At 44.5% G+C, this 22,851-nt stretch overlaps 1 protein-coding gene across 1 annotated transcript; it reads right to left on the bottom strand.

Annotated features, from left to right (window-relative positions):
• Positions 1 to 765: 765 nt before the first annotated feature.
• On the bottom strand, positions 766 to 22,497 carry LOC147896626 (oligopeptide transporter 4-like). Its single transcript, XM_087381077.1, has 6 exons — positions 21,982 to 22,497; positions 21,574 to 21,671; positions 20,910 to 21,473; positions 20,476 to 20,728; positions 20,167 to 20,349; positions 766 to 1,383 (listed from the first exon to the last, which is right to left on the bottom strand). The coding sequence occupies exons 1-6, from the start codon at positions 22,495 to 22,497 to the stop codon at positions 769 to 771; spliced, it is 2,229 nt and encodes a 742-aa protein (XP_087237203.1). The 3' UTR covers positions 766 to 768.
• Positions 22,498 to 22,851: the final 354 nt, after the last annotated feature.

Genomic DNA, 22,851 nt, shown 5'->3' with positions numbered 1-22,851 from the left:
AAACTTTGAGAGTATGTTATTACTATGCTATTAACGTGACCTTTTCTGATAGGTTTAATGGTCAGAGAAACTTTAATGAATATGTAAGATATTGCATACATTCGTCAAAGGAGGTTTTCTACTAGAAGGATATACACTTTCAGATAATTATATCTCCATGAGTTATGGTTTTATAATTTGGACATTACAAAAAAATATCAAACGCTGTAAAATCTTAGGGTAAACTCCTACATGAAGGAAATATATTAAGTTTAACCCTTAACTCCACCTAGGAAATGGACTCCATATAGTGTTTAGGTATAAGCGAGAACTAAAAGGGGCACTATAATTATGGAATATATGGTTCAATGGGGTTGACTAAATTGTTATTTCATGCATTCGCATTTGGTTGAGGCTAAAAATTTGTTTATTTTATGAAACTTGCATACGAAACTTTTGAGGGACCCTCTTTTGCTACAAAACCAAGGGCCATTGACTACATGAGACATGCGGAAATGCTAACCAATCTCACTATTTTACACAAACATTGGCATTATCAAGTGGAGAAAGAATTATAATGCATTAATCGATGAACTCAAATATAAGCCAAGACGAGAGCTTGAACAGTAAATCGTAATGTCAATAGGATTGCATCTGGAAAAGCTATGGAATGCAAGAAAACAATGCGATGCCTTTGCTTTGTACTGGTGAACACAGCAGATGTGCCATTGTTAAACACGGCAGATGCCATTCCACGAAAGCCCAAATCCTCTCCATTTTGGCACGTCATTAATGCAGTGGACAACCTGAGGACACAATGCCAGGAGCTGTGGGACATTGTGCGAGTGGACAATTTTCCCCATTCGTTCCCCACCACTTCATTTCAACATTTGGAAGTTGCAGGCAAAAGTACAACAGCACTGCCATGAAAGCGAGTCCAGCATCGAGGGCAGCCGAAAGGACATAGTTGTATCGCTTCCACCACTTTTTATAGTACTTGAACACAAAATAATTGAATATGGTTCCAACCACCACCCACGAAGTAAAATTCACAGTAGTGGCAGGGGGCATATTTGCAGTGGCTCCAATAAGCACTGGCATGTTGATGAGCGGAATCCACCATATCTTGGGGAGGGCCCTGTGAAATAACCAAACTATGACTGGTGCAATTGCCCCACCTAAAAAGAACCAATTGAGGACAGGATACACGCCCAGTTTCCCAAATATCCGCTTTGGTCCAACGAGGCCCCATATTACAGACGCATCAAAGAACACTGTATCACCTGGGCACGTCCAAGGGCTACTTGCTGGCAGAAGATTCGTATCACATATGTTCTCAATTGAATTCAACAGCCACCAAGCAACCCCCATATTCACACTCCCAGCAATAATTGTGCCAATAACCTGCAAGGCAAAAACATGTTATAATAGAATAACATCGTACACATTGACATGCTTGCAGTAGTGAGACCATTCAGCCAAGGCATTTTCTCCAATTTTTAAGGGATGCAAAGAGCAGCATATTTATGGAGTGGCCTATCTTACAGGTCAAGGTTTGCTCTGAGATGGAAGCTACTAGCTTTTCGCTCATTTGGCCACTGAAACTGGGATGCCTAAACTAGAGTTTTGTGAAACATGATTTTTTTTAAATGCAGTGTAGAAGAGATGGAGACAAATTTGACTCTTCCTGGAATCGCTTACTCTACCATCAAAGGATGACTTGACTGCGGTTTCTGTAAAGGTGGCGAAATGTTTATTATTGGGACCAGAAAAGCCCAGGCTTTCCATGAAAGATGGTGCAGAAATCATGACTTGAAATGGTAGGCTGGATCTGATTTGCAAGAAAATGTGTTCTGAGACGATGACTGAAAGCCAATGCTACAGGGGCATGCTCATGCTTTTCAAGAAGACTTTTGTTACTAGGAGAGGCTGTGTCTTAAGACAGAGATTAGGCAGACGCATACATGATGCAATATGATCTCTCTAAAAAACGTTGCAAAAACCAGTTGTGAAAATTCTGACCCGTTAATGAATAGAATTTTTTCATGAAGGTGATGTTCCCTTTACAAGCAAGATTTTCAAGGACGATAGAAAGCATGTTCAACTGTTAACTTTGAATGGCTCATGTCATTATTACAACTACCTCTGCAACCCGTGATAGCCTTGGACAAAGATTGTGAAATTCACATGCCATACTAGCCTCAGACTCCCCCCTGGTGTGCCTCCCTCACTCTTCAGTGGAATGTGTGAGGTAAGGACCTAGCTGCACGCCGGCAATATGAATACTTTATTCTCCCATATATATCCTGGTCATAATGGGTGCTGAAGGAAGGGAATTGATGGAGAATGAAGGAACAGAAAAATATGGTTAGAAATTGCACAAAAGGAAAGCTCATAATAGGCAGAATAAAAAACCAGAAACCTTAAGAAAGATGAAAGTGGAGAAATAACTGAGTGCTAACAGTCCCTACATTATTGGCAGAGAGAAAAAGCATTGTGGCATAGACCTGTTGTGTGCATGCGTGCGTGCGTGCGTGTGTGTGTGTGAGATCCCAAAAAAAAGGTTGTGTGAGACAATGGCTGATTGGCGGCCCATATCTCTTATGCTAGTCATTTACAAACTCATTGCCAAGATGATTGTCCTTAGGGTTCGACTTATCTTGTAGGTAGGACTTCATCCTAGGCAGTATGGGTTTGTTCCCAGAAGGCAGATTACTGACAATATCTCCAATGTTTTGCTTGCAATCGAGTATGCCAAATATTCTAAACAAGATGTTCTCATTCTGCAAGTGGACATTGCGAAAGCATTTGATACTGTCCATTGGGATTTTATTTCTCAGACTATGCATAAATTGGGATTTGGCCCTCGGCTGGGTTCATGTTATTTACTGGTTGTATTCTCAAGCCACTGCACAGTGTCTGCTTGGCAGTGGGTTGTTAAGGACATGGACTATGACCCGCTCAGTGAGACAGGGATGCCCTCTTAGTGCGCTACTGTATGCCATTGCTACTCATCCGTTATTGTTGCATATGGACCATCTTGCAGATACTGGGCAGCTTCATGGCTTGCAAATTTCAGGTGCACAGCCGTTTCTTGCACAGGCATATGCTGATGATTCATATTTTATGCCCAGGAATTCTCAACGTGACCTCTCTCATTTGATGCATACTTTGGATGATTTTGGCATAGCTGCTGGCCTGCATATCAACTTTTAGAAATCGAATCTTCTAGCTTTGAAAGAAGCTGATTGGCATGCACTTCTGTGGCCAGGCCACATTATTTCTTCCCATACCATTGTGAGGCATTTAGGGTATCCCATTGGCTGGAATATTACCCCTCAACAACAGCTTAAATGGGTGCTTCAAAAGATTAACAAGAAGCTGGAATATTGGCACTTGTCAACTTGGCCTTTACATGTTCGACTTCGGATAGTGCGGTCTATCATTATGGCATATGTGCAATTTTATTTGCCTCTTCTTCACTGGTCTTTTAAGCACTTGGCTCCTATATGTCCCAGGCTATGGAGATATTTTGGAAAAGTAAATCTCACAAGAAGGCTTTGCGACTACTTCCCATGCAGTCTGTTTGTTCTCCTAAGACTCATGGGGGACTGAATATTCTCAATCTTCGGTTTCATATGTTGGCAAGAAAGAGCACTATGATTGCTGATTTTTTTCAGCAAAAACAGCCATGGGCTATTGTTACGCTCTAGCCGAGGTAGCATGACCTCAGAAGAATCAGTCGACATTTCCCTTATAGGATCTATCTTTGTAATATATGTGTTTGCGCTTTATGTAAATGATCGGGAGGGATTAATGTCAAGGTCCTAGATGAGGGCTGATAGCACCAGACTAGATAGATCTGAGACCAAGGGCCTAGTGCAAAGATTGTGCCTAGGGGCAAGGAATTAAATGCATCCCAAGAGAGGGGTGAAATGTTGCATTAGGAAGGCCCCATATGGATGACATGTGGCATCTAGATCTATCTAGGGATTTGGGGTCTGTCAAGGCTAGTGAGAGAAGTGAAGAATGTGGTGATTTACGTGATTTCGATGATAGCTCTCTCTCTCTCTCGCTTGGGAGTCTTGGCAGAATAGGCTGGGTGGATAATCATGGTGCTACTCCCGTGATCTGCAGTAGAGGCTAGGATAGAGAAATCAGGTTACATTTGGTATCAGAGCGCGGTTAGTGAACGATCCTAGGACGGCAGTAGAGAATCGTCGATCATACGGTGCCCAGCCAGAACGAAATTGAAGGGAGAATTAAGCGAGATCAGTACTGGGAACGACAAAGTAGTGAAGACCGTCACGTACTGATCCTGTGTGTTCCGCTTTGGAATATGGCTGGTTATCAGTAGGCCGACGAGGTCCGTGAGGAGCGGCGCTCACGTGGACCCACGAACGGGCAGCGTGCACGGAACCAGTGACGGGCGAGATGACGTGGAGTCCCGTAATGGTCTGAAGGGCCTGCGAGAGGACTTGGGGTTCCTGTAACGAATTGACAGGCCTACGAACCGGAGGGGTGCCGTGACGACGGACACCCGAGGATTTGTGACGGCGTCTAGTCACGTAGTGCAGGCGTGGAGCGCAAACACGTGATACGAGACCCTTCGTGGGTTTAACGGAGGCGTGGTGATCTTTGAAGAGCAAAGGAGCGTGGTGGCTGACGATTGGTATCACAGGCTTCGGGATACCTGGCTACCTCAACCCGTGCCAGTTTTCGATTCGTTCCCTCAGACAAATTTCGATCAGAATTCATAGACCAGGGGGCTCTTTGTCACTTCTGTCAATTCTTTTTTTCCTGATTTGGTTTGCTGATGCTCCGTTTGCGTGAAGAGTGACAAGTATGCATAAAATTTGATGCTGTAGCAAGGACAGATTGTGCTTGAGACTATGCCTGTATACTTGAGTTATTTGCAGAAATTTCCCTAGTATAGGGAAAGGCGGGATTGAATATATATGCCTGTGTCAAATGCGTAGTTAGTGTGCATGTCAGATTGCAGGTATTCCCTAGTATAGGGAATTAGGTTCAGAGTGTTAGTACACTGAATTGTGTCAGCTTTTGATTACAGTGTTCTAGGGGTGTTTTTTTTTTTTTTTTTTTTTAAAAGAGAAAAGAACCCCAAGACCAACCACCTATTGAACTAAATGGAAGCAGAAGAAGGAGCTTCCAGGAGGGACCCTGGTGAATCAGGAGTCCGGCCGACCCAGCAGGGATCGCGCCCAGTAGCTCATACGTTATCTGGCAGGATTGCATTGTTGGAGGATGCCTTGCAACAGTTATTAGCGCAGCAATTACAAGCCAATGCAGGGCAGTCCGAGCTTAGGAGAGCGATACATAGTATGTCTGCCAGACCTTCTCGAGAGGAGAAGGGAAAGGCTCCAATGGAACCGGAGTCTAGCGTTCATACGGTCGAGCCTAGGAGGGCTAAAGTGCCGAATATTGCAAATTACAGACCGGAAAAGTATTCTGGTCGGATGAACGACCGTAGCTCCGATGTCATTGAGACCTGGTTACACAAATGGGACGAGGCGTTCGCCATTTGTGAGATCAGAAATGACATCAAAAAGATCCGCGAGGCCACCCATATGTTTAGTGAGGCTGCGGATCGGTGGTGGATTAAACAACAAAAGGATGGCATAGCATCCACTACCTGGGAGGGGTTTAAAAGAGAGTTTAGGAAACACTTCTTACCTCCTGACGAGGCATCCCGAGCTTGGGATCAATATAGGAACCTTCGTCAGAGAAATTTATCAGTGGCAGAATACACTGATAAGTTTCGAGAGAGTGTAATGAAGGTTGACGAACCCCTGCCTCAATCAATCCAAGTGAAAGATTTCATATTTGGATTGAATGATCGAATAAAAATGGAAGTTCGGGCTAAGTACGCGAACACGCTAGATGATGCAATAGCTATAGCCCTGAACTACGAGGATGCCAAGGGCAGCAAGCCAAGTGGGTTTGCACAGGTCGGAACCCAGTATGGGTATCCAAAGAAATCTGGGTTTAAGAAGAAGTGGACTAGTAGAGGGAGTGGTTCGCAGCCGAGTGGTCAAGCCAAGCAGGCGAGACCGGCTGAAACTCCTAAGCCAAGTACCACCATTGGAGTGAAGAGGAAAGTAACTCCAATGGCAGCCCGGGCTTGGTCTAAATCTCCCTTGAACCCAGAACAGCGGGAAAAAGCGAGGAGAGAAGGCTTGTGCTTTGGTTGCCTTCAACCTCATCAGTGGAGAGATTGTCCACGTAATAAAGATCGTCGGATGGCTGAGATGGTGATCTCAAAGTGCGACGTGGAGATGCAGGGAAGTCCCAGAGCGGAAGAGATGCAGATTCAGCTAGCGGGATCTTCTCAGAGGTTAGTACCTTGTTTGTTCTGTGTGTCTGTTACTAAGTTAGTGACGAGTGCACCTGATAACATCCTATCTAAGCCCGCAGCAACGGGGTATACAGCCTTCAATGATACAGAGTTAATCAAAATGAAAGGGCAAGTGGCCAGTCATGATGTCATTGTGTTGTTTGACTCGGCGTCAACTCACAATGTAATTAACTCCAAGCTCGTGAAGAGGCTGAAACTAAAGACAAGTCCATCTGACTATGCGTATACAGTCAGGATGGCTGATGGAAGTTCAACTGAAGTATGGGACCAAAGGGTTACCCAGTTGGAGCTTCGGATTCAGGACTATGCTGAGAAGCTTGATTTTGAAATGACCAAGCTTGCTCATGCAGATATAGCCCTGGGAATGGCGTGGCATTCTAGGAAGAATCCAGCCATTGATTGGAAAAAGCACGTATATCAATTCAAGATGAATGATGTGCTTTATGTCTTGCGAGGTGAAAGAGATATACCTCAGGGACCATTGGTTTCCGTGATGGAAATCAGAAAGGCTCAAGTAGAGTTTTTGTACCTTTGCACAGCATCGGTAGAGTCGGTGGATGATTCTTCGGCTAGCACTGATGTTACGCAAAGTGGTGAGATGGCCAAGCTGGCTAATCTTATAACAGAGGAGTTCTCTGAATGTTTTAGGGATGAACTACCTTATGGGTTACCTCCAGAGCGGAAAGTTCAGCATAAAATTGAACTAATCCCGGGGGCAGAACCTGTAAATAGACCTCCCTATAGAATGAGTTTTACTGAAGAGGCGGAGGTGCGTAGGCAACTGGAAGAATACCTCAAGTTGGGGCAGATTCAACCAAGTTTCTCACCTTTTGCTTCACCAGTGATATTAAAGAGGAAAAAGGATGATACGTTTCGCCTCTGTATAGATTACAGAGCATTGAATAATATCACTGTTAAGCACAGGTATCCGATGGCTCGGATTGATGATTTGCTAGATGCATTACATGGAGCCGTGATTTTTAGCAAGATAGATCTTAAGTGCGGCTATCATCAGATCCGGATTAGAGCCGAGGATGTGCATAAAACCGCTTTTAGAAGCAGGTTTGGTTATTATGAGTTTTTGGTAATGCCCTTCGGACTTACCAATGCTCCAGCGACCTTCGTCATGCTTATGAACGATTTACTACGTCCGTATATCGGAAAGTTCGTAGTACATTTTATTGACGATATCCTGATATTCAGTAAAAGTGTTACTGAACATCGTGAACACTTAAGGATGGTGTTCAGTACTTTGAGGAAAGCCAGTCTTTACGTGAATAAAAAGAAAACTATACTGTGTATGGTTAGGCTTGAGTATTTAGGGTTCATAATTACTCCACAGGGGGTAGAAATGGATCCGAAGAAAGTGGCTGCGATACTAACTTGGCCAATCCCTCAGAGTCTGACCGCGTTGCGATCGTTCTTGGAATTCATCCAGTTTTATAGAAGGCATATCAAAGGATATTCCAGAATAGTATCGCCATTGACTGATCTGACCTCAGATAAAGTACCTTTTAATTGGGGACAGAATCAACAGGAAAGTTTTAACACCATAAAACAAGCTGTGGTCTCAGGACCGGTGTTAAAAATAGTTGATCCCCAGAAACCGTTGTTCCTAGAAACCGATGCAAGTGGCATTGCGGTAGGAGCAGTCCTCCTTCAAGAGGGAAGGCCAGTAGCCTTTGAAAGCAAGAAGCTTTCTCCCTCTCAAAGGAATTGGCCAACTCATGAATTGGAGTTGTATGCAGTTATCCATGATTTGAAAACATGGAGGCATTATCTGTATGGTTCAGAGTTTTATGTGGATGTGGATCATGATACTCTGAAACATTTCTGTAAACAGCCTGACTTGAGGGGCCGCCAAGCTAGGTGGGCAGAGCTCATGCAGGAGTTTAATCTAACGATTCGGTACCGAAGAGGAAAAGACAATAAGGTGGCTGATGCGTTGTCTCGCATTATGCACAACCTGAGTTTCACGGTATTAGAGAGTGCTCTAATGACCGAGATAAGAGAAACTCAAAAAGTGGACGAGTTTGTCCAGAGCTTATGGCCTAAGGCTCATGTGTTAAAACCCGGGGAAAATGAAAAGGATGACCTGGCATCCAGAAAAGGCCAAACTTATGCAAGATATACCATAAGGGATGGTATGCTAGTTAGAAATGGCAAGGTTGTAGTACCTGGTCAGAATGATCTCAGGCAGAGAGTCATTCGACAATGCCATGATAGCCCGTGTGCGGGACATCCAGGAGTCGAGAAGACATATGATCTCGTGAAGCGAGATTTCTTTTGGCCAAAGATGAAAAAGCATATTCATGAATATGTGACACGGTGTTTCTCGTGTCAGGTAAGTAAGGCCGAGCGGGTGAAGCCACTCGGACTTTTACAGCCCTTGGAAATACCACTAAGTAAGTGGGAGAGCATTTCCATGGATTTTATTGTAGGGCTACCTGCAACACAAGGAGGATATAATTCTATCCTTGTGGTGGTTGATCGTCTAACCAAGATGGCTCACTTCATTCCGACTAGAGAGTCTATTAGTGCCCCGCAAGTAGCGGATTTGTTTATTAGACATATATTTCGTCTGCATGGATTGCCTAGATCCATAGTGTCAGACAGAGATGTCAGGTTTACCGGTCACTTTTGGACAGCGGTATTTGAGACACTAAGGACTGAGTTGGGAATGAGTAGTGGGGATCATCCTGAGACGGATGGTCAGACGGAGAGAGTCAACCAGACTTTAGAGGATATGCTGAGAGCATATGTGTCATTGAGGCAACATACATGGGACAAGTGGTTGCCATTGTTGGAGTTTGCCTACAATGATAGGAAACATTCCTCTACTGGGTTCAGTCCGTTTGAACTGAACTATGGTTATAGGCCAGCCAATCCAACTATAGTTGGAGTACCTCAGAAAGTGCCTAGTGCCGCGAACTTTGTAGTTCAGATGCGGGAGATGCTAGCACTTGCGAGAGCTAATATCCGCCAGGCTATAGAGCCAAGGTGTATGCGGATGAAAATCGGTCTATAAGAGTATTTGAAGAAGGAGAAAAAGTTTTTCTCAGAATTCCTTCGCACTCGAAGTCGTTGACTTCAGGAGAGTGTGCTAAGTTATCACCTCGATACTGTGGGCCGTGGTTAATTCTAAAGAGAATAGGCAGTGTAGCCTATAAATTAGAATTGCCACAGGGGTGTAAGGTGCACCCGGTTTTTCATGTTTCACGTTTAAAGAAATTTTTACATACTGGTGACTCACTAATCGAAGGTGTGGTTTTGTTTCAGGAGATAGAGGATATTGCAAGGCGCAAACCAACAAGAATCCTGGACCGAGGAACAATGCAAATACGAAATCGGAAGATACCCACGGTGTTGGTTGCATGGCATGGTCAGCCTCTATCCGAAGCTACCTGGGAATCCGTATATCAGTTGCGGAGAGTGTTCCCAGACTTTATCATCGAGGACGCTGATATCTGAAGAGGGAAGGAATGTTACGCTCTAGCCGAGGTAGCATGACCTCGGAAGAATCAGTCGACATTTCCCTTATAGGATCTATCTTTGTAATATATGTGTTTGCGCTTTATGTAAATGATCGGGAGGGATTAATGTCAAGGTCCTAGATGAGGGCTGATAGCACCAGACTAGATAGATCTGAGACCAAGGGCCTAGTGCAAAGATTGTGCCTAGGGGCAAGGAATTAAATGCATCCCAAGAGAGGGGTGAAATGTTGCATTAGGAAGGCCCTATATGGATGACATGTGGCATCTAGATCTATCTAGGGATTTGGGGTCTGTCAAGGCTAGTGAGAGAAGTGAAGAATGTGGTGATTTACGTGATTTCGATGATAGCTCTCTCTCTCTCTCGCTTGGGAGTCTTGGCAGAATAGGCTGGGTGGATAATCATGGTGCTACTCCCGTGATCTGCAGTAGAGGCTAGGATAGAGAAATCAGGTTACAGCTATTATGTTAGCAGCTATGTGTGGAAACATGAAGTCTCATGCATACGGGCATTGGATTACAGATCACTGGGAAGCAGTAATGACTACATTTAAAGGGAAAATTCCTGGCTGTCCTGTTTCTACTGCTTTTATTCATGATTGGAAGAGAATTCTCTCTTATGCTAAATGGTCAGGTGCTTCCTCCCATCATGGTAATTCTCTTCGTTTGAAAGTATCCATTGGAGCAAGGTGTTTGATTCGCCACTTTCTTTACAGGCACCTATTAAAGCATATAATCTTATGAAATTGGGCATAAGATTTGTCGGAGATGTGGTGGATCAACATGGTTATGTGCTTTCATTTCCACAAGCTTGCAGGACATTCCCCTTGGGTCTGCATCATAGGCCCATTTGGAGGCTACTTACATCTGTGTTGTAGCCTTTTGTTCCTGTTCCTCCGTTGTTTGTACAGGACAGATTACTGGACTGGAATCTGGCTTCCTTGTCTCCTGCTACCAGTTCACTTTCAATGCATAATTTGACATCTTCGATGGTCTACAGATTTCTTCTTCCACCGCCATGGATTGATAAGCATGCCAACACTCTTTGGAATTTGGATAGGCCTTTATCTTGGTGGCAATCAAAACTCATGAAAATTTGGAAAGCTAAATTGCCATTGAAACGCTTTTCTTTTGGAGATGTATAGTGGGGGCTTTTTCCATTGGGGTGAAATTGGAAGCACGTCGTATTGCTTCCTCTTCCTGCCCCCGTTGCTCTCATCATCGTGAGACAGTTCCCCATCTGTTATGGTCTTGCCCGCACTCTCGGATATTGATCACTCATGTCTCTCATTTGCCGCGGCTTCAGTTTCCCTCTATCGGATTTGGGAAACTCTTCCGGATGTTTGGATGCTTCTCATCTCAGATGTCTCCATTCCTCCTTTTCTTTCATTGGGCTCGTTTTTGGGTACTATGGACTATTTGGACACAGAGATGGCATTTTAGGATGGGACAACAGTTCCCTCAGGCATATGCTTTCTTCAGAATGTCCTTCAAGCAATCTTTATATGATAGTTATGCTGTGAGGGATCTGGATGCTACTAGCCTTGAAGTGTTTTCTCACTGCTTTTGAGTGCTTCCATTAGGCTCTCTTTTGGAGTCTAATGTCATGTACATTGATTTTATGTTAATTTTATAGTCACTGGTTTCACAAAAAAAAGTGTGTGTGTGTGTGTGTGTGTGTGTGTGTGTGAGAGAGAGAGAGAGAGAGAGAGAGAGAGAGCCTGACATGTGAGAGAGAGAGAGAGAGAGAGGAGGGGGGGGGGGGGGGGGACACACTTCTAGAGACAGAAAGACAGAAGACAAAAATGATCTATGGGACCAATAGTAGCTATTACATTAGAGTACCAGGTGGGATTGGATAAAGAAAATTCAATGGAATGAGTAAAACTTAACTCAGCCTATCAACTGACGGTCCTTACAATCTGATCCAATCTAGTGCCATCAGGACTCCATAAAGAGAAGCATACATCAGATTTAGAATGAGAATCTTTACATAAAGATTTGAAGTCTCTGATACTTGTTACACCTTTCCTATAAACTGCCCATTTACCATTCCTGTGAGCATCCTTGACTTTTTGAAGCTCAGATGCCTTGGCCTTTAATCGGCGAGGGGTCAAGTCCTCTGCTATCCACAACTTTGTACCTTTCAGGAGTCTAGGTTGATAAGGATATGCAACCTTGCTTCATTAGCTATGAACGTGAGGATATCATGATTCTGCGGAGTGCGTTGGAATGCATCAACTGCATCCATGCTCCATGTTACCATGGACATTGCTTGCTCTATTGCTGCAAGATTCTCCTTTGAAAGTGTGCTCTAGCTTCCTCCACTCTGGAAGGTCCTTGACGCATAGGTTCAGGGCTATTTCCTCCCGTTGTTGTTTCTCCTTCAGCTCAAGACTGATTTGGTCAGCTACCATAGTGTATACTGCTGCTATGACTTCCATTTCGATGAATGTCATCTCTGCAAGTAGCCATCTTCTTGACAGTGGAGGCAAGCTCCCGTGAGGTGCCTGCCTCCCTGCTGCTTGGACCTGTGTACTGACTATTTCATTCAAATTGGAATTGAGGGACAGTCAATGCACTTCTGCACGGCATCTTGATCACAGTCTTCCTTACTAGTGCCCTCCATGTCCTGAAGTCTCAGCTCCAATGATCTCGTTGTAACTGGAGATCTCAAATTTCATGCTATAGCTGAAATGTCTGGTCATGGGGCTCAGAAAGAGTGTCCCCCCTGCTTGCCCTTACATCCTCTCATAATAAAGTCGAGTTGCATGGCAGCAATGGCTAAATATCAGGGTCTTGTAGGTGTCGTTGGAGCAAGGGACTTCAATTTGGGGCACTCCATTTGGCCTTGGTCTACTCATTGTCTTCTAGTTGAGTGTTAACACTTGAGCTGGGCAGACCACCCCAAAGAAAGAGTGCCTTTTGTGGCTGCTCAGCAGTTGGGGAGTACCAGAAAAGAGGAGTGGTGGGAGCTGAAGGCTGGACGACCTGCAAAGGACTGGCATTACCTGCTGGAGAGGAGCAAATAGAGATGTAGAACTAGCCTATGAGACAAAGTACACATTTGGGAGAGCTTAGGGGTACAAGAAAGAGTTGGATTGTGGGGCCAGGGCTAGGGGGGGGATGTTTCCAAGTACAGATGTATCTTTTCAAATGTTATGCTGGATCTGAATGATTGGAGTTTTCCTATTTACATAAATGATGTTTCTGATGGGTCTCCAACATGTGGTTTTGGGCAGAAAAGAATGCTAATCTTGGAGAAGTCAATCGCAAGGACCCCCGTGTATCCACTATCCATATAGGTACAATATTTGGAGTGAATCGCCCAGGCTATTTTACATCCAGCAGCAAGAGTGACCATAACTCTAACAAAAATTTGAAGCCTTGCCCCTTGGGTACACTTGAAAACAGAGATTTATCATTAACTCCCTGCAATAAACAAACAAGGATTGGGACTCTTTCAACTCATATCATAAAATGGGAATAACAAGCATGCATTCCATTCTCGTTTCTATGTATCACATGAATATTAGACCAGTATACTGTTGGGGTAAAGGGCAGTGTGCCCACCCACTGTATAGTGCCCATGTATACTCATATATATATGATAGAGGAATAAGCTGGAGTAGCTTTTGCTCCACCATGTTTGGTGTCTCCTTATCCCTTCCTGAGTGCTCCCTCTTCCCCCTCAACTGGTATCAAAGCCCACGGCGTTCGATCTACGAGGAGCTCTCTGAGCTTGGCAATGGAGCTGTCGAGAGGCTGATGGCCGTCGAGCACGGGCATGGAAGGAGCTATTTGTTGGCGACGAGTGGTGGCTATGGCGATGGCAGAGCTCGTGGCGATGGTGCTGGAGTTGCCATGAGTAGTCCGTTGTGGGAGGAGGCCAAGTTGCAGGGCTGTGGGGTTGGAGGCCACTCATTGATGGAAGTGCGTTGCAGATCAGCTAGAGGCGTGGAGCTCGTTCGTCATGGTAGAGAAGCATTGACATTGAAGATGCTATGAAGGCGTTGAAGGTGCACTGTGGGTTGAGCCGGGGAGCCTTGCGTTAGGTGCTCGTTGTAGTTCCATCAATGGAGCTACTGTTGCATAGAGGCCGGCGGCTTAGGAACCGTCATGGCGGCTGCTTTCTTGCAGCTCGTTGGAGAAGCTGAAGCCTTGGTTGCTACTCTAGGCATGTCTGCTACTGCAAGCTCCTTTGAGATCGACTAAGTCGCATGGGCGCTTGTTTGAAGTTTGAGGCGCTGAAGTGTCTCGGTGGTTGGGAGCCTGGCTATTGTGCTGTGACTCAAAGAGGCAATGTTATTGCTTGTTCTGTTTGGAGCATCATTCGCTAGCCTGCAACTGTAGGAAGGCCGTTGAAGGAGTCATCGGATGGAGGAGGCTTGTGCTCAATGAGCTACTTGGCTCATGGGACTTCGCTTGGCTTGTGAGCCCATTCGTGGCGATTGTGAGTCATGGTTGCTTTCAGGGTGCCAAAAATGAGATGGCGTTGGACGATGCAAGCTGCATGGAGAGAAGAGTTGACGATGCCGAGGAGCCATTGTAGAGCCGTTTGCTCTATTGAGTCACCGTCTTGAACGTGGCTGGGCCGAGAGGGCGCTTGGAGTATGTATTCCTGTGGAGGCTTCACATTGATGAAGCTGGAGCTGCCTCGGTCTCTGGAGATGTATGAGGCATTGAGTAGTTTCTCTCTCTCAGAGATACAAAGGACCTAGTCTTTCTCTCGCAAACTATTTTAGAATGAGAAACACTCAGCCTTTCTCCTATTTTAGAATGAGAAACACTCAGCCATAGCCACTCTTGGCACTTGCAGGTTCCAGTCTTGGCATAGTTCTTTGCCATTGTCTCTAGCTCATCTGGGAGCTGTTGGGGAGCCTCTGGATTGCATGTTTGATGCAGTTGAATGCCTGGGGGATTGCCAGTGATTGCATTTGTGCTCTTGGAGCTGAGGACACGCTGATTTGAGGCTGTTGCTTGGACACTTTGCAGGACTGGTCATATGCCATTTTGCAATCTTGCACAAGGAGCTTTCGATCTGCACATCACTTTGGCAGTGGCAGTGACACATGCTTTTGACAGTGGTACATGCCTGGTTGAGATGCATTGACAGTTCGTTGGATGCATGGTTATTTGCCTATGTTGGATACATACTGTGGTACGGTGATGTATTGAGATCCTGTCAGATTAGCATTGTTTGGAGCTGTTTCAGGGCTGGTTTGTCAGCATTTTGGGGCTGATTTGTTACCGTATTCGGGGCTGATTTTATGGCATTGTGTTTGCCATTGGTCAGGACATTACAATTGCTGCTGTTGCTGTTTTTATGACAAAACAGTCATTTTCAGGACTGAATATCTCTTTCCTGGTGTGGAATTGCACTTTGTGCTGAACTGGAAAGTTGTAGTTCACAGAACATACTACAATTTTGCTTTTGGAAGCAAGTTGATCCGGTATAAGCTGCAGGAGTTACAGCCTCTGCAAAACCACAAAAAGTTGCAGTCTACTGTCTATTTGTGACCAATGTGCAGGAAGCTGTTTTTCAGGTGAGAATATCTGAGAATCCACAAGGATTTGTCTCTTGAGGACAACTGATAAGTTGTATATTTTTCTACCAGCTACAACTTTTCTGTTTACAGCTTTGGCATCCGGTCTTTCAGTGAAAAGATATCGCTGTTCAAAAACAGGGACAGCGTGTTATTTTGCCCAAAGTGGCTGTGAGGTATTGTTGTAGGAATTTCTCTTGCACAATAGTGAATTGGGAACTCACAGTAAATTACAGAAAGTGATTGGGATCTCACTTCAGTCCAAGGGCATTATTGGCATTTAGGCAAGTCACTTTGGCACATTTGGCAAGTGGTGAATGCTTGATTTTGTTGCCAAAGGATTGCACACTCGAGGTGATGCATTGGTGATGCAGTAAATGCCATTTCGATGCATTATGGATTTGCATTGGTGGATGCCGCACTGATGTTTATGGATAGTTGAGCTGGGCTTCTATTGCCATTGGTTGAGTAGGCATTGCTCATTTGGTTCAGTGCATTTCTTACTTCAATTGCCAGGCATTGGCAGGTTACTGGGCTGCATATATTCTTGTTTATGCCTCTTTATGGCTGAGTGCTTTTGAGCATTGGATCAGCCAATTTATTTGGAGACCTGATTGGTCTGGACAACACTATATTTTTTGGTCATTTGGGTTGCCTATTGCACTATACTGCTCTTTGGTTGTGACCTATTGTGCCACAGATATTGCATCTACAGCTGGTAGTGCCCTCTTTGATATTGAGAGGTTGGATGGATCAAACTTTCAGTATTGGAAAGAGCAGATTTATGATGTGTTAGTGCAGAAGAGGCAGCATAAGCCCATTCAATGCAAAGGTGTCAAGCCTAATAGCATTAAACAGAGTGATTGGGATGACATGGATGAGCAAGCATGCTCTATCATTTAGTCATCACTCTCGAAGTCAGTCTACTTGCAGGTACAGGATGGTGTACAGGGTGTAGACTACCATGCATATGAGTTTTATACTCGTATATGCCGAATAGCCTTGATATGCACTCCAAAGGTCGATCAATTGGTAGAAACAGGTCATGTTCAAGGGGGAATTCCAAGAGCAAGTCTAGCTCTCGGACTTGTGTTAAATGTTTCTATTGTGGAAAGTATGGCCACATGAAAAAGTATTGCTGGAAATGGCTGAGAAAATACAAGAAGAAGAGCAAGGTTAAGAATGACAGGAAGAAGGAGAAGCATGTTGAGCTTCAAGGCGTGGATGCCAGGGTTTCCACTGACAGTAGCAGTGATGAAGGCATTCTTTTGTCTATGTCTGACACCTCCTTCTTGGCCACTGATGTACCTATTCTTGGTGATTGGATGTTAGATCCATGTGCTTCATGTCATATGACCCCTCATAGGTCATGGTTCAGTGCATATCAGGAATGCATTGTGGAGAGTGGTTTGATGGGCATTGATCATTCTATGGATGTCTATGGTTATGGGGATATCCACCTTGTTATGCCTAGTGGCTCTATTCTTGTTCTACAGAGGGTTAGACATATACCAAGACTTGCTACGAGCAAGATCAGTACTGGACAGTTGGTTGAGGCAGGTTATCATGTCTCTTTGGGTGATCATGCATGGAAGATTACTAGAGGAAATCTGGTTATGGCTAGGGGATCACGGGTTGGATTCTCTTATGCATTGCATGTATCAGGTGTCCAGGATAAGATGCTTATGATTAGTAAGCAGCCATCAGTTAGTTTATGGTATGCTAGACTTGGACATATGTCTACTGCAGGTATGGAAGCCATTACAACATTGAGATACATTCCTGTTATGGATGTCTCTCAAATTTTATGTCATGATTGTGATGATGATCAGCAGTCAGGATCCTCTTTTGTGAGGAAGACAGTCAGTGAGAGGTATGTTGAGCCATTGCAGTTGGTTCATAGTGCAGTTTTTGTGGGCCTATGCTACCGTTTCACTGGGTGGCGCCTCTTACTTTGTGACATTTATTGATGCTGCTACAAAGTACATATGGGTATATCCGATTCGGCAGAAGCATGATGTATATGATACATTTCAGCGCTTCTTGGGTAATGCTGAAAATCAGTCAGGAAAGAAGCTATTGAGCTTGATGGCTGATGGTGATGCAGAGTTTACCTCTTCTAGATTTCAGCATCTATGTGATACACTTGGTATCAGGAGGGTGTTGACCACTCCTCCTCTTTCTGCTCATGATGCCTTGGCAGAAGGCATAAATCGGATTCTATTGGACAGGATTGGTAGCATGCTACGATATGCAGGTCTTACCGAATGCTATTGGGCTGAGGCATGTAAGACAGTTGCATACTTGCTTAACAGGTCACCCAGGAGATCTCTGAATGGTAGAGTGCCATTTGACTTCTTGACAGGCACGGCACCATGTTATGAGCATTTACATGTGTTTGGCTGCGAGGCTTATGCTCATGGTTCCCGATCGAGGAGGTGTATCTTCCTTGGATACAGTAAGTCCAGTAGGGACTACAGGTTATGGGATTCTTCAACTAGAGAGTTGATACGCAGCCATAATGTCTATTTCAGAGAGGATGCTATGTTTAGACAGCAGCCCAGGACTGTGGATAGCAAGAGAGTGGTGTTCCAGGAGGGTGTAAGTGCACTGATACCTCCGAATTCTTTGCAGGGGCAGCCCATATCCCTTGGAGTGGGAGGTTTTTCCCACGGTGAGCAGGTTATAAAGTTGGGACAGCCACGATTACTTCTTGATTTTGGTCAGAGACGGTCAGATGTCTCGAGTATTCCACAGGTTTATACTCCTATGGAGATTATTGATGCATCTTCTATGGACAGTTACAGTTTACTCCCAGGATGCGGAGTGCCTGTTGCAGATGAGGATGAGGCGATGCATGGTGAGGAGGATACCTTGGCTAATGATGCCCAGTATGATCCATTGGCTGGTTATGCCAGGACAGATGTGGTTTCTGCAGTTATTGACTCGGGTCATATTGCACATGGGCAGAAATCATTGATGTGTTTGCTTCGTAAGTGCCTCCATGGCCAGAAGCAATCCCCTCGAGCTTGGCTTCATAGGTTTGATACCATTATGAGAGCTCAGGATGTGATGCGCAGTGAGACAGGTTATGGTCTCAGTATTGCTATCCTTCTGAGGTTACTTGCCATATGGTTCCTTATGGACAGGGATGCTTTGCAGTGGGAGCTGCATGGTCTTGATGATGTTTGTCAGATACTTGGTTGTTTCAGTATGGAGAGGGGAAAGTTACTGAGTACTCCATTGCCTGTATTGGCTCCATACTTGAAACACAGCAGGTTTGATGATCACAGATCAGTTGAGCAGCAAGCTATGGTTGATATGGCAGCCATAGTACTTCATGCATCCATGACTGTGTTGAGACTTGGTTCTCACATGTTTGCCATTGGGGCTACACTTCCGGTTCTTGCTTCCGTTGCAGTGGGAGTTGGTAGCATGATTATGGTAGATTTTGGCAGTAGGGAAGCAGTTGTGGACATCAGGTCCTTATGCTTCCAAGAGCAGCATGCAGGTGATGTAGGTTGGGTAGACCAGCAGAGGTCTATTGTAGGTTATGTGCTTATGGTCACAGGTGGTACAGAGACATTTTCTCTGCACAGTGACAGTTCGGGTGCTATGGACTTAGCACAGGAGCACGTGGTGGTGAGAGTTCACTCTCCTAGTAAGATCTGGCATGGGATCTTGGTTGATAGGCATCTACAGCTTGTCATTTTCTATCCTGCAGACCTGATGTCTGCTAGCAACTTATCCTCTATGCACTTTGCACATTATAAAGTGCTGATGGGCATAGGATGACGGTCTGGTCATCTTGTTTTTCAGCCTATGGCTGATTGTATTATATGTGTACTATACTCCCTTAAAGGCACACTGCCTTTAAGTGGGAGGTTGTTGGGGTAAAGGGCAGTGTGCCCACCCACTGTATAGTGCCCATGTATACTCATATATATATGATAGAGGAATAAGCTGGAGTAGCTTTTGCTCCACCATGTTTGGTGTCTCCTTATCCCTTCCTGAGTGCTCCCTCTTCCCCCTCATATACAGTCCAATGGATGTGATTGGATATTTTTGCGTTAGTTTGCTACCGCAGCACCCTGCTGGCTGGCTTACCATTCAAAAGCCCAACTCTTAATTGTTAGTAGCATGCCATAGGAGGCAAGTTGGATTTTGGTAATACCTCCCTTCTTTTTATGCATGGATTGAAAGGACTACCTTTGTATGCATATGGCAATCTTTTTTATGATTGAGATCGCAACAATAGGAGATCATCAGGATGAGCATATACAAAATGTTTGAAAGAGAAGAAGAAACGTGTGATAAAATAATGAAACACAATGAAGTACTTCTGGGATCATTTAGAAGAGAAAAATCTGAAATCCTGTACCATTAGTAGAGGATTCTATGGGCTCAGTAAAGCTACAGAGTTCTCTGCAAATATCTTTCCATGAATTGATACTTTCAATGAAACTGCCCAAAATGTCTTCCTGCAGCATGCATGCAAGCAAAAACGTTGTGTGTCCATAACCTCATCTCACGTTTCAATGTTAAACACACAAGAATATCTATTCTGTTAATTCCCTAACCTTTCTGTTAAGTATATGAGAAAATGTGATAAATTTATATATTTTGTTGCCCCCTTTTTGGTGCTCCTTATAGAACAAAGAGGGGAGAAATAGGATGGAGGAGCCGTGTGATCGACAAGTACAGCAGAAATAAAGCACAAAGAACAAAGAACCCAAATAAAGCACAAGACAAGTATATTAACGAAGAGGTAAACCTGGACCATGAACATTGATCGTGGAGGAACCTTCATATAATGACCCAGTTTAAAGTCCGCCAAAAAGGAAATTGCCTGGCTCATGCTCATATAGCCATACACCTTGAAGCATACATTTGCAAGAGGCTTGCCAGGTAGTATATATCCCATTATATATTCCGTTACAACGTTCAAGCCGGGAGTCTGAACAAAAAATAATTTCAATCTATGCATAAGAACAAATGTGAAATTTTGATTGGAGCTCCATACAGAAGTTGAAGCAAAGAAACAGTTCAAACAATGCCATGCATGAAATGAAAAGGGCTTTACTTGGTTGGTGGTAGCACTGATCACCCCAATCGGTAAAGTGAATCCTGCAGCAAGTGCACATGCTAATAGCAAACCCCACCAAGGCAATTGTATGTCTCTTTTGAAACCCACGCAAACTGCTATTGAGAGTCCTATAGAGCCAAAGAGGAGAAAATGCCACCACCATTGAGGTATCTTGGGATACCTTTGCATTAATCGTGTATGGATATCGAGCTGAGTTTTCATGGCAGCTCTGCTATGTTGCCATATGTCCCTGCCAAATAAGGAAGAAGCATGGGGAGGAGCTCGAAGGAGAAACCCATTTAAAATTTTGAAAATTCAGTCCCCGATATAGCAGAACCTTGGTTTATGGCAAAATGTCATGTAAAGGTTGATTAAATGAAGACAAGAATTATTCATACCAAAGTTATTCCTACTTGAAACACAGAGCTTACTTTCCATAGAAGCAAAGAACGTGTGTCAGAGTGGCTGCAATTGTTGCAAATGAAAAACCGTACGTCAGAGCAAAGAGGATGCTTAGATGAACACTGCCTTGTTTCTCATAGGCTGTAACGTTTAAGTTGAAGTCTGGAGTCAAGATGGCGTGAACGTCATAAATGCTCCCATTTGCAGTGAAAAGATGCGAGGAGAAGATGGGGAACGTCTTTGCATCATATAGGTCACTCCAGTAAGCAGCCGGAAGCAACACATAAATCAGAAGGCAAAATCCCACAGCTACATTAATTATAGCAAAGAATGGAGCGACCAATGGGCTTGAAAGGAACGAAGAAATGCCAGACCAATCAAAGCTAAAAGCACCCACACCAAGTCCTCGGAAACCAGAGCCTATTTGTTGAGCTGTTATTGAATGGGGAAATACCCAACACAAACATGAAAAATATGTCAGTGTGCTGAACAAATAGCCTGGCAATAAGTAGTATGCGAAGCTTGCCATCATGAAGATCAAGAAGAATTGACTTCTTGGGATTCCTCTGGAGCTGTCCTTCTCATGCAGGGCTCTACATGGCAGCCAAAAGGAAAACCTTCATTACACGTGAGTAAAATGTTGAAACCAATCAGCCTAACTGGAAGCTTAATATTCGATTTGGGGTTAGTCACCTAAACAATGAAACCTGGACGAGTGTACCGGGCCACCACATGTGAGCTGGTTCAATCAGGTACTTGTGGAAAAGGCCCGCCCACCCATATCCCAGCACCTGCAAGTGAAAATGTTTGTCATATATGTGGGAAATTCTGCAATCCGAGCAGTTTGGAAACTTATTTTTTATTACTTTGCAAGCTGGCAAATAGGGAACTCGTGTTAGAGAAGGAGCTTAGGTGAACGATTGGTTTATATTAAGAATGGCGTGCAGACTTAAGATCTCAAAGTGCGCAATCATGAAAATATACTTGAGACATTTGCTAGCGTTTAATCTTTAAGAAGAAACAAGCGTTCAAGACACCGAAAAAGAGAAGCGAAGTTTCCCGCAAAAAGAAGGTTGGAGGCTTTAAAGCTCGTCTAGTCACCTGTGTTGTCAAGATTATGAGCAAGCCGGCCCAAAATGACATGTTCCTTTTGTAGAAGGCCTTAACTATTGTCACTATGCCAACTGCATACGCGGAACCGTCGCCGAATGCGCTGCCTGCGTTGGCAAAGATGGTGATCAAGACATGCTCTTTTATGTTGAAGGGTCCAGGATTGAGCGACAGGTCTTGACGAAGGAAAGGCAAACGGAATGTTTTAGTGGGTAACGCGAAAGCCATGAAACGCCCAATGGGAAGAGCGGCCACTTGGACTGTGATGAGGGTGACGATCAAGGGCTCTGTTCGGTAGGCAAAGAACTGATTGAGGAACGAAAGAAGCATGCAGGAGAAGAGGCCGATAGTCCACATGCGGAAGGTCCAGACGGGAAGTGAGGGGTCATCTGTGGTGGCTACGGTGAGCGCGACTTGCTCAATGGGACTAGAGTACTGTTCTTCTTCTGCACCATCGCTACCACCATTCGTCTGTGTTGCGTGAAATGCAGAACTCGAGGTTTCCATAACGAAAACGAGGAAGCTACCGATGTGGTGTTTCTGTTCTTCGTCGCGCTATGAGAGCTGCTTTGCTGGCGGAAGGGGTATGGTAACAACAGATGCAAAACTACTGCAACTCGTATAGTACTGAAGAAGTCTGAAACTAGAGAGGCTGTGTATGGCGGAAGCGTTGTATTGACAAAGGCTAGGAGCGTGAGGTGAGGGTGTTGGGAGAGACGAAGAGATGGCAAAGCAAAGCTGATGGTGAGAGTGGAGTGGACGTAAAAAGGTGGCAACGACGACTGCGCACTGCAGCTCAGCTCCAGTGGACGTAGTAGACCAAATATATCTCTCTTTTCTTCCTCTCCACCATACATATTC

The sequence above is a fragment of the Dipteris shenzhenensis genome, chromosome 11 (assembly GCF_047967505.1).
Source record: "Dipteris shenzhenensis isolate YYH24624 ecotype China chromosome 11, Dip_SZ_1.0, whole genome shotgun sequence".
Taxonomy (NCBI): domain Eukaryota; kingdom Viridiplantae; phylum Streptophyta; class Polypodiopsida; order Gleicheniales; family Dipteridaceae; genus Dipteris; species Dipteris shenzhenensis.
This window is presented reverse-complemented; position numbering and strand designations above follow the sequence as displayed.

Excerpts from the sequence above, each read along its gene's own strand:
- LOC147896626 (XM_087381077.1), bottom strand. The coding sequence starts at position 22,497 with ATGGAAACCTCGAGTTCTGCATTTCACGCAACACAGACGAATGGTGGT. Across the intron at positions 21,474-21,573 it reads GTCCAGGTTTCATTGTTTAG|AGCCCTGCATGAGAAGGACA; the intron begins GTGACTAACCCC and ends GCTGCCATGTAG. Across the intron at positions 20,350-20,475 it reads TCAGTGCTACCACCAACCAA|ACTCCCGGCTTGAACGTTGT; the intron begins GTAAAGCCCTTT and ends TTTTTTGTTCAG.